Source organism: Talpa occidentalis, unplaced genomic scaffold (genome assembly GCF_014898055.3).
Source record: "Talpa occidentalis isolate TD23 unplaced genomic scaffold, MPIMG_talOcc4v2.1 talOcc4.8, whole genome shotgun sequence".
In the NCBI taxonomy this organism is placed as follows: Eukaryota; Metazoa; Chordata; class Mammalia; order Eulipotyphla; family Talpidae; genus Talpa; species Talpa occidentalis.
In genome coordinates this window covers 65,230,812-65,242,685 of record NW_023605194.1, presented here as the reverse complement: position 1 = coordinate 65,242,685, position 11,874 = coordinate 65,230,812, and the positions used below count along the sequence as shown (strand labels likewise).

The window sequence follows — 11,874 nt, the reverse complement described above, 5'->3', positions numbered from 1 at the left end:
TATTTTTCAATAACTTCTTTTAAAAACAAATCTTTTTAAAAAAGATTTATTTATATAAGAACCGGGGTACAGGCCAGATGTGCAGGTGTGAGAGGACTCACCAAAGACAGAGCGGGGTACATAACAGGCAGACTGACAAAATACACTGCTGAGGGGAGCAGCGGGCGAGACAGGAGAGGTCTGCAGTGCCGTGTGGGATTCTCGCTGGCCGGCCAGGATCGTACCTGCCCTGCAGAGGCTGCGGACAGCTTCACAGTGCTGTGTTCAACCGCCTGCGCCACCAGGGAGGCCCAAAACAAATTTTGATGAAACAAACAAAAGAAAGCAAGCCAGCAGCATGAGATTTAGAAAAGTGACCAGTGATTCAGCCACCGCACTGGGGTGGGGGGTCAGGAGTTAGATTTGGGGGGCCTGCTCAGGACTCTTCTTTTAGGAGCAGCTGGGGCACATGTGAACCCCAGCCAGGAGTATGTGTAATTTCAAGTGACTGCAAGAGGACCCCCCTGTGGAAGGGTCAGTGGCACGCCATCTGAAAAACACTATCACAAAGCAGAATGCAGTTTATATTTGGACCTAAAGGGAGATTCTTTGAAGATGGTATTTTTAAACCAATAATAGGATTTTCTGAAGGATAGCCAAATAAACTGCCAGCTGTTAGGCTTTTATACAAAATGTTTCATGCCTATGTGATCTCTGTGTGTTGATGGTACAGTTTAGATACACTTCCAAACAGAGAGAGTCCAACATTTAATGTATCTTCCATCCTAACATCAGTCTCCTAACATCCAGTCTCTGCTGGGTGAACTGAATCGAAACAGTCCCGCCAATAGCCAATAGCCAAGCCACAGCTTCATCAGGAAAACAAACGAGATTATAAGAGTTTCAGTCATTGTTGAACAAAGCTGGAATGATTCATAATAGACTAGTCTGTTCATCTTTGCCATCATTCTTGTGTATGATTTAGTTCTCAGTCGAAAGGCTAAGAAATCATTTAAATATTTTTATTAACATTGGTTTATATTACAGCTAAGAAATTTTTAGTGCCACAGGTTTTAAGGTTTCTGCAGACGGAAAAAAAAAAAAAAAAAAGTCCTTCGGTTTAAAACCTACAAAAGCTTGTGCATCTTCATTAATGTACTTTTTTTTAAAGATTTATTTATTTATTTATACAACCACTGGGTATAGTCAGAGGCGCGGGAGGGTGAGAGAATTCACCCGAGCCGGAGCGGAGAGTAGAACAGGCAGAGTGACGAAGCACACTGCTGAGGGGAGCAGCAGGCAGCAGGAGAGGTCTGCGCGCCATGTGGGATCCCGGGGAGGCCCCATTAATGTACTTTTTGTTGCATGGTATGAAGGTATTGCTTACATGAATTTGTCATAAATTGTTTGTATTTTTTTTCCCAAGTGCATAACAGTGTAGAGTTTTCATGACAAAATATACACCTTGTAACCCTTTATTTTTTAAAGATATATTTATTATTTATGCATACAAGAACTGGGGTATAGGCCAGAGGTGCAGGGGATGAGAGGATTTGCCAGAGACAGAGTAGGGCGCAGAACAGGCAGACTGACTGAAATACACTGCTGAGGGGAGCAACGGGTGAGACAGGAGAGGTCTCCTTCTCCATGTGGGTTGCTGCAGTGGCTGAGGATTGCTTCCTTGTGTTGTGCTTAACCCCTTGCGCCACCAGGAAGGCCCCTTTGTAAATCTTTAAAAGGGAGAGAGAAATGTAGAGACATTCACAACACGAATGGAACTTGAAGGCATTGTTCTAAGTGAAATGTCAGAAGAAGACAAATACTGTATGATCCCATTAGATGTGGAATCTAAAAAAATAAACACCAACTCACAGAAAAAGATCAGATTTGTGGTTACCAGAGGTGGTGAGGTGCAAGGGGATTGAGTGAAGATGGGCAAAACCTACTAACTCCCTGTTGTACACATGGGGGATGTAATGTACAGCATGATATAGCTAACTCTACTACATGGTCTATTTGAAAGTTTTTTTTTGGGGGGGGGTATTTATTTTGTAGAGCTGAGGTGTAGGCCAGAGGTAAAGGGGGTGAGGATTCACCACGGAGCGGGAGCAGAACATTCGGACTGACAACTGAAGAGGTCTGCTGGGTCATGTGGGCTAGCTCCCTGCAGTGGCTGGTGATAGCTTGATAGTGCAGACTTTAACCCCTGTGGTACCAGGGAGGTTCCTGTTTTGTTTTTTTAAGATTGTATTTATTTTTGGAAAAAACTGGGGTGCAGCAGGGCAGAAGATTCACCAGAGACAAAGTGGGGAGCAGAACAGTCAGACTGAAATGCACTAAGGGGAGCAGCTGGTGAGACAGGAGAGGTCTGCTGCACCTTATGTGGGTTAGCCCCCTGGCCAGGATGGAACTCAGGCCGCAGTGGTAGTGCTGAGATAGCATGATGGTGCTGAGACTTAACTAGGCCACCAGTGAGGCCCTATTTGAAAGTTTTTAAGAGTTAAGTTGTGAGGGGCCTCCCCGGTGGCGCAGCGGTTGAGCACTGGGTTGTGAAGCCGCCCGCAGCCTCTACAGAGCCATTTCGATCCCTGGTTGCTCCCCGGCCACCAGAGGAGGGTCCCACATGGCGCGCAGACCTCTCCTGCCGCCTGCTGTTTCCCTCAGCGGTGTATCATCAGTCTGCCTGTTCTGTTTCCCGCTCTGGCTCTGGTGAATTCTCTCACCGTCCCGTGCTTCTGACTGTACCCAGTGCTTGTGTAAATAAATAAATCTTTAAAAAAAAAAAAAAAGTTAAGAAGGAAAGCACCCTTTTTCCGATGTTAACTAAACTTAACGTGGTCATTTCACAAAATGTGTCAGTCAGTGCAGTCGTTATGCTTACAACTTACTCATACAGCACTGTGTCAATTACATAGGTAAAACAAAGCCACCAAAAAAAAATATGAAGACAAATGCAGACATTTTAAAAATGGCTTGCCTGTGCAATATGGGATGGGGGACAAGATACTATTATTTTGAGAATCATGAATTTTACAACAGAAAGGAACTTACCAAGATTTAGAGCATCAATACCCACGTTCTTCTGGAAGTATGGAGTCACCAGTCTCATCTGCTGTTGCCCTGGAGCCACTGGGACATCTGCAGTTGACCAGTCAGGGGTGTTAGTTGACTGGCCCCACCCCTGTTCCTTCTCCTGGGTCTTTCTTCACTCTGGAAATCCCACCCTAACCATCAGGACTGACTAATACCCCCTGACTAGAGAGATAAAGATTCTCTCTTTCCTCCTCTCCCTCTCCACCAGTAGACCAAGCAACATGAGAGAGCAGTGGACAGGAGAGCCATCCCTACCCTAATGAGTGGGTAGCCCTGGGTAGAAGTCAGACCCTCACCTGGGTTACCAGGTCAAAGCCCCTGACTATACCTGCTGCTTCCTAAACTGCCTTGACCAACTCAGGCCAATACTCAGGATGCTGACACAAGTGTTGGTTCCCTCATACAGTGACCAACCTCAGGGATGCACACTCACTACCAAGTGAAGTCCCAGTCCCACCTGAAACCCTTAGGACAGTGGTGGGTTGATGTCTATCCCAGCTCCCCACTTCTAGGTCTTGGAAGCAATGGGCAAGGAAGTGCCTGTCACTTAGCAAGCAAAAACAGCCACAGAACAAAGACCCCACACAAGATAGTTTTCAATCAAGCTTTTAATGAAAAGATCATAAAATAACAGTTTCTCATCACTGTACATTAAGACTGCACACTTCTGAATGGAGAGATCAGTCGTCGGTGAATTGCTTTTCTATGACACTTGAGGCTGCATAGGTGCAGCTCTGACCTGAATTTATCCAAACTCTCGAGGGAAGTGAACTCAAAGTGATGACTGATAGTGGCGGTGGCCAGTACAGGAGTGCGATCAGTGTCCCTCCCCCTTTCTGGGAAGGGCAAAAAGTAGGACATGATCCCTCTTCCAGTTCTGATTAAACAAAATGTTATAGCCCCATCCCTCCCCCTCCCCTTTGAGGTATTTGCAAATGGGTCAGTGCCCAACCTGGGGTCCCCCAAAGAGGGGAAGGGGAAAGCAAGTGATGGGTGGGGTAGAGAGGTTCCCCTCAGCACCTGGCCCCACAGGGCCCCACCAAGTGGGGAAGGGGAGCCCTGGGGATCCTCCCTACCCTGAGTGAGGTCTGTTATGCAGCATTTTTGAGGTCAATAAATTACAGCAATAAATAGCAAGGTGAGGTAGGGGGAGGGATTCCCGGTAGAAACTTAAAGTGGGATGACTAAAGCCGGTGTCCTTAGAAGGGGGTCCTGGGCAGCCTTAATTCCCACAGCTCACACCCACCCCAATTTGGAATGTCAGACTGAGGTTCTGGTTAGGTATCCCTTCCATCCCCTCACTCCTGGCACTGGATTCACAGGTTCAGTATCACCTGCCCCAACACAAATCAGGGAACAGCCAGGGCCTTGGTCCCTTCAGGGTGCGCAGCAGGGCTGTTCGGTCCTCATAAGGGCTGAAGCCTCTGCTTTTGTCCCCCAGGCCAAGGGGACCAGATGTATGCAGTCACCTCTTCCTTGGGCCCTGTCCTCCTGGCTGCCCAGGCCTCACCCCAACTCAGGATGGCTGTGCGGGAGGCAGCCGGGGTCTGCCCGCTCAGCCCACCCAGGCCAGATCGCACTCCTGCACACGGTGAGTCCAGTGAATACTGACAGACAGGGGATGGGGGTGGGACAGTCCAGCACCCCAAGTGGTGATAACGGGAAACACACAAGACTGCATGAGGTCCTGAAGGTCAGTCTGGGTCCGGATTGTTCATTGTTCGTTTCACAGGCTGAGGTGTATGGCTATGCTATGAGTCTCTGAGATTATTTGCTTTAAAGGTTCATCTTTTCTTTTTTTTTTTTCTTTTTTTTTTTTTTTTCTTGCAATCCTGGAGGAGCCCTAACAATGGCTCGGTCTGGCGGGAGCATGCCATGGCGGAGGCCAGCCTGCAGCTCCCCCGCCCCAAGTCTGAGAAATAAATACATTCATCACTGCACAAACATATTGATACAAAAACAACACTGTTCAGAGTGTTTGCACCTTCTGTGTTGATAAGGACCAGCCCAGTCAGTCCCTCCCACTGCCAGGAGTGGGGATGGGGAACTGCTGGAATCAATAGGGAGCTGTGCAAAGGTCCCAGTTTTTTGGCTTGAGAGGGACCCTCACATCAACCCACCCCAAGAGTCCCAGGCAGAGCAGCAGAAGGGGCTTGGTTCCATCCAGGGGCCCAAGCCCAGGTGGGTCCTGTGGCCAGAGCCAATTGCTACCCCCTGCTGTGCCAGCCAGTCAGGACCACCACAGTCCAGCCAGAAGACCTGAGGGCTGATCAACACAGGCCCCAAGCTCTTTGGTGCCAGGTGGGCTTGGAGAGGCCCAGGGCTAAATGAAAGGGCTCAGGTGAATCCAGGGGCCTCCACTCCTGCACCAACCCCATAGGTCCCCCCTGTCCATGAGCCACTTCAGGGCCAATTCAGAAAGGCCTCTGGCAGAAGGTGGGGATTCACTGGGACTGGCCTTACAGCTGCTGAGGTCTGAAACTGTAAAAGTTTATGTAAACAATGAGATAAATATATTAGTATCTTTTTCTGAGCCCATTGAGGTTCCATACTCATTCAAAATGTGCTTTGGTTTAAAAAATAGGTTTTGTGAATTTGGATATGAGCTTTCTTTTTTTTTTTTTTTTTTTTCTTTTTTTTTCTTTTTTCTTTTTTTTGTTTATCCTCTTTCCTACATGACATCTGCTATTTTCTGTTTCCTGTTTCTCCGAAACATTCAGGAATTAAGTGGCTAAAGCAGAGAACTGTAAGCCGCCCTTGGCCTCCAATGGCCTAATTTACTTGTGAGGCTCTTAACACATCGCCACATACACACTCACAAGCACACATTCAACATGAAATCAAAGGAAAAAGAAAACAAAACCAAGTGTTGTGTTAATCCCACCCCGCCCCACAAACCCTTAAAATTTTAAATAGGAAACTAGTGTTTTGCTTTCTTGTTAAAATACAGAAAAGGCTCGATACAATACTCAGGTGGGTACAATACTATGTCGCACAAATGCCGCTGAGTGAGGGGGCCTTTGCGCCCAGTCCCTGAAGCTCTGCAAATGAGTCACGTACTTTCACAAGTCACCTCCAGGTGGTGGCTGCCCATGGCCCAGGAGGTTATGCACAGGGTGGGCGAGTGTACGATTCCTGTGCGGTACAGACTTTGTGTCATGTAGCTTAAGTGCTGACAGAGTGGGGTGGGGTCAGGAGAGCAGAGGGGCCTGAAACAAGTGGGGGACTTCCCTGGCCCAGATTCTCAGTCTAACTTCCTGGAATACAAGACCCTGGGTTCAGTTCTGTTTCCCACCCAAAGGGCAGAGGAGCCAGATCACTCCCAAACACACCATCCACCACTCAGGGTCCCTGAACTCAGGCTCTGTTTTCAGCTAGAGTGTCTCTGGAGGGGTGGGTGGAGGGATGGGAACAGGGGGTGACTCCAGAATTTTTTGGTCTGAACTTAAAGTAGAAAAGCAAAAAACAAATAAAAGCACGAAGCAAATAAAGCAGATAATAAAGTAGATAAAGTTGCTGGCCCAGCCTTGTGGCTCCAGTCAGTCGAGGACAGTGGGACCAACCGTGACAAACTTGGTCTGGCCTTGAGAGCCCAGCAATGGGCCTGTGAGGTGTCTGAGGCTAGCAGAGAAAGCCCAAGTGAGGGACAAAGGGTGGGGACCCCAAACAGGGCTGAGCAATGGGTGGATGCCAGCCTCTTACCAGAGCAGCTGGTTGTGGGCCAGGGCCAACCAGAGAGGAGCCAAAGCAAGGCAGGTCCCTTCCCTATCCCCCAGGGAGTATACAATACTTTGGTCAGTCCCTCCCTAAGCCTCTACACTGGCCAGGCTGGAGTTGCTGCTCTCCCAAGCTCAAGCTCCTACAGGCCCAGGGGACAGGATGGGGGGGGCTCACTTCCACCTCATCCTGGTCCTGGCAGGGAGCTGCAAGGAGCATGGCTCACAACTGCTGGGTGCCTAGTAGGCACCTAGAGCCATACCAGGCGCTTCAACGGGGGTAGATCATTCATCCTCCAAACCTGGACCCAGATCAGAGGCTTCTGCAAACTCCCTGGAGTTCAGCAGCACACTCAGAACACACAGAGAAAACGTACATGCAAGCCCAGAGACTCACAACGGCAGAAGCACCCTTCAAGAGCACCAGGGCCCAGGACTGCACCTTGGCTGAGCACAGGAGGGCTGCCTTAGCTGGTCCTGGTCTAGCTCACTCAAACACATGCCTTCCTGTGCCTACTAACAGGAGGAAAACAAAAGTGTCTTGGCCTCAACTGCCAGTCACCAACGCACTGTTCTCGTGAATTCAAGAGGTAGCAAAAGGTCAGAAGTCTCTCCACCTTGATCAGTAAGGAAGGAAGGAAAGCGCAACATCTGTTCACACACCACACACGCACAACATGGAAAATGAAAAACAAGAGTACCGACAGCTCTGGCATCATTCCAGCCTCCCCCCCGCCCCCCACGAACCCAGACCTTCCAGTTCAAACATTCACATAAACGTTACACTGTTTTTTCTCTTAATAAAAAACAAGTACCTCTAAACAAAGCATGTTCCTCAGAAAACTATAGGAAAAGCACTCTCTCTCCTGAGGCAGCCGAGGCAGGGCTCGGGGCCCAGGGAAGCCTTTGGGCAAGAAGGGCTTCTGGGGCCTTAAAGGGATGGGCACCCAGCAGCCCGCAGCCAGGGGGTGGGGGAGGGGCGGCTGCCCCTGTACATTCAGTCTGCAGACCCAAGCTCAACCCGAAGGGCTGGTAGGAAAATCAACTCTTGTTGGTTTTGGTTTAAAAAACAAAATTCAAAAAGAAAAAAGGATCAGATCAGTAGGAATAACAGCAACAGAGGCCCAGAGGGCTCTTTAAGGAGAGGTAGGCAATGAGGCCCCTGGCTAAAGGACAGCTCTGTGCCCCCCTCCAGCACCACTCCTGCAGAACCAGGGCCTCCGGAACATAAACAAGCACTCGTGCACACACGAACACCACCCCTGGCTCCCAGCAGAGGGAGGGCCCCACTTTCCTGTGGGGAAGGGGTTAGGTCCCAGGGAGACCCCATGACCCACTCCTGTGGGTGTCCTTGCAGAAAGCCAGGGGCCTGGGTGGTGTAGGGAGGTAGACCGGACACCTGTGACGCACATGTGGGACTTGTGCCTGCTGCTTTCCTCCTCTCTTCCCTTGGTACAGACTGTTGATTAAAGCTCTGGGTGTTGGGGGGCAGGCCGGAGGTGCCACCAGGAGCCACCCCTGCTGGACTGCGGGGTTCCGGTCCCGCCTGCCCAGCCTCCAGTCCCACCTGCCTAGCCTCCTTGCTTCTTCCTTCCATTGGTTCCCAAGGGCAAGTCTGCAGAAGTGCCCTGGGGTGGGGGAGAAGGGTCTTTGGCTTCTAGGAGGGGGAGGTATGCATGCGCAGGTGGCTAATGAGGTTACGTTGCTGGGTGAACTTGCCCCCACAGAGCTGGCACTCGTAGGGCTTCTCACCTGAATGCACACGCATGTGCTCAGTGAGGCGGTACTGGCGGGTAAAGCGCATGCCACACTCATCACAGGCAAAAGGCTTCAGGCCCAGGTGACTGCGCATATGGCGTGTCATGGTGCCACGCTGTGTGAACATCTTGCCACAGATGTTGCAGGGGAAGGGCCGTGTCAGCCAATGTGTCTTCTCATGTTGCCGCAGCGTGGCCGGGTCCTTGTAGGTCTTCTCACAGACTGAGCACTTGAAGGGCCGGGGCTCAGTCGTGTAGGCCGCACTGGGTGCTGACAAGTCCTCAGCCTCCTCCTCGGCACCCCCACTACCTGTCTCATAGGCTCCCTCCTCCTTGATAAACAGCTCCTCTTCCGTATGTGTCTCAACATGGGCATTGAGCTGCTCGGAGCTGGGGAAGCCTTTGGCGCAAGGGATGCACACGTACAGGTTGTCCCCATAAGACACGGTCTCATAGCCCTCCTGCCGGTATACATAGTGGGTGCTCGTGTGGCCACTGCCACCCTCACTCCCACTCTGCCCACTGTCCTCGCTCCCATCCTTGCCATTCTCCTCTTCCTCCTTGCAGGGGTATGCAGGCTCTCCATAGGGCCCACTGGGGCCAGCCCCTCTGACACTGCTGGCCAGGATACCATTGGGAACCCTGTCCCCAAGCCCCTCTCCTTCTTCCCCTGGGCACGGACCCTTGGGTCCCCCTTCCCTTCGCTCAAAGGGGGAACCTGACACAGTCTCCTTCTTGCTCCACTCTTTTTTGCGGGCCGAGTGCCGCAGGCTCTTCCGAGGTTGCCCACCAGGCCCCTCCAGCAGGCTCAAGTGGTTGTCCTCCACCCCCTCCAGATCCATTGGCTCATTGGGGGTGCCCCCAAGCTCAGCATAAGAGGCACTATTGGCAACAGGAGGGGCAGAGGCTGAGAGAGGTGAGTCGTGCTGACTGTCACTCAGTTGGGCCGGGTCATCAGGAGTTAGAGGAGGACCAGGGGTGGTAGGAGGTAGTGGGGGGCTCTTCTTGGACAGATCTAGACCCAGCTCCTGCTCACATCCCCCACTGCTCCCATTGGTACTGCAGCTGCCCAGGCCAGCCTCCCCAGTGGCTGGACAGACAGCCCGGCCCAGGCCGTGTGTGCTCTCTTGGTTAGAACCGCTGAGGAAAAGCTCATCATCGGAGCCTTTGGCCTGGGAGAGCTCCTGGGGGGTATGGGTCCCCTTACGCCCATCGACAAGCCCTGGATAGCGAGCCTGGATTACAGAGGCTGTGGAAAGTCGCTGGTTGCGGGGGGGCCGCCCCATACCGGCAGTCCCCACGCGTCCAGAGCCAAAGGGCTTGCCAGCACGCTTGAGTTTGCGGCGGCAGAGGGCTGCCAACTCGGGCAGCTGGAGGTAGCTGGCGGCAGTGAGGAGAGTGCTGAAATTGGGCTCGGCCGGCTGGTCACTGGGCAGCAGCTTGCCTGTGTAAATGAAGTCCAGGATCTGCTGGAACACTGTGGAGCTGACCATGTCCGTGTCCAGGTTGATGAGGTTGTCGTGTAAGACCAGAGACTTGAAGTAGATGCTGCTGGCAGCCAGGACATTCTTGTGGGCCCGGAAGATGGAGTTCTCCACCATAATAATGACATCACATAGGAAACCCTTCGTCCTCTGCTGGTTCAGCTGCAGCAGGAGCTGCTTTGAGTGGCTGGGCAGTTCCATGTCGGGCCCCATGTCCCCACGCCCTGCCCACGCACACCACCTGTGGGCAAGAACAGGCACATACTTGTTAGCTGACAAGGGCCCTTGTGCACGGGTGGCACTCAGAAGGGCCTCTGTATTGACCTGGCTGCAGGTCACCTCCTCGGGTATATTATAGAGGGACAGAACTCATACTGTCCACCAAGGACTCACACTACCAGAGAAAGACAGCGGTACCAATGCCATTTACAGATTTGAAAAAGGAAGCAGAGGACAATGAAGGCCACACAGTACCAAGTACAGAAACTGGGATTTAAATTTGACTCCACAGCTTGAGGTACTTTCTCAGTCTGGGCTAAAGAAAGTCAATCATATGCCCACAGGGGCCCCAGAAATGAGCAACAGTGCTGAGAACTGATCAGGATTGAGGGGAACAGGAGCCCCGGAGCAGAATGACTTCTTATATGAGCACACAACTGCCTAGCTTTCAGCACAAGTGGGAAATCCAAATCTTTTACAATGCAAAACTGAAGATTCTTTTCCTTAAGAAACATGTGGGCCAAATCAAATACTCAGCTTTTGGTCTGTGACCTCTGGCTCTATACTGGGAACCTCCCAAACAATCCCAGACATTTACCATGCTTTTAGATTTGCCAATATCACATTACTACCTCTAAGACCTGGAGCTCTCTGCCATCCCTCACCAACACCTGCCCTTACTCAGCGAGGGCCTCACCCCAAGGGGGCACTGAGCACAGCCCCAGTCTGGTCTGCCATGAGCAAAGCAGAGAAGGTAGCCTGGCCAAACTCCTGGTACAGACTGGGCCCAGGGAAAGGCAGCCAACTGGTCTTTCCAGACGACCCTGACTAACTGATGTCACTGAAGCAATCGATACACAAGAGGCCTCGGCCTCCTCAGGAAACCTGAGGGTGAGCTGTGCAGCAGTGTGCCGGTAGGTCTCCAGAGCAGGGTGCTCGGACCATGCACCCACTCCATTGAGCAGCAGGGCCCAAAGCACAAGGCTGTGGCTCTCTGCCCCCGAGAACAAGCAGCTCTGCATCACACAGTTGACAAAAGCACCTTCACGCCCTTCCACTCGTGGCTCAAATCTCTCTGAGTAACTGACTGCTCTGAGCCTTGCCACCACCCCGCAGCACCAGTCTCCTGCTCCCAGGAGGTACAGCTCTGCCTCCCTCAGGGAAGAACCTGAGAGGATTAACACTCACCCAGCCTTCCTGTCATACACATTCTTCCCCTTCCCCTGCCCTACACTTGCCCTTGTTTGCAAACACAGAGGGAAACCCTAATAATCACATTCACCCCAAAGAAGGCGTCAGAGTTCTCCATGAATGCACACAGGCTAGCACTCAGGGCCTGATGCAAGAGGCAGCAAGCACCTACCTTCTCAGCCAGGTAGGTTTGTGTCCTGAGGAAATTAACTATCCTCTACTCCCTGTCCCCAGCCAGCAGATGGGGACAAAGAGCCCAAGGCGTGGCTTCTGTATCTTGGCCAGAGGGAAACAATGTTAGCTCTACCAGCACCTAGGATACCTGGTGCCAAGCCTGGCCAGGGGATAGACCAGGGACAGGAGGTCTATCCTCTGAAAGCCTGTGAGCCCAGAGCGGCCCCTCCTCCCAGGACTGAGAGCAGCCACACTGCATGG

General features: G+C 51.7%; 1 protein-coding gene and 1 pseudogene across 2 annotated transcripts in view; one reads left to right on the top strand and one right to left on the bottom strand.

The window, feature by feature from the left end:
* The first annotated feature begins 448 nt into the window (after positions 1-448).
* On the top strand, positions 449-918 carry LOC119234854 (ubiquitin-conjugating enzyme E2 B-like; annotated as a pseudogene).
* A 550-nt stretch (positions 919-1,468) lies between these two features.
* The window catches only part of HIC2 (HIC ZBTB transcriptional repressor 2), a 31,292-nt gene continuing 20,886 nt past the window's right edge, over positions 1,469-11,874 (bottom strand). Inside the window, exons 3-4 of one of the 2 annotated variants that reach the window (XR_008550099.1) lie at positions 3,031-10,270; positions 1,469-1,709 (exon numbers count right to left, since the gene is read on the bottom strand). Coding sequence is in view for 1 of the 2 variants with exons in the window: in XM_037497899.2 (XP_037353796.1) it covers positions 8,446-10,270 (1,825 nt within the window). In the remaining variant the exon portion in view is untranslated. Of the gene's footprint in view, positions 1,710-2,955; positions 10,271-11,874 lie in introns of those variants that run through there. The other variant, XM_037497899.2, reaches the window with a different exon arrangement.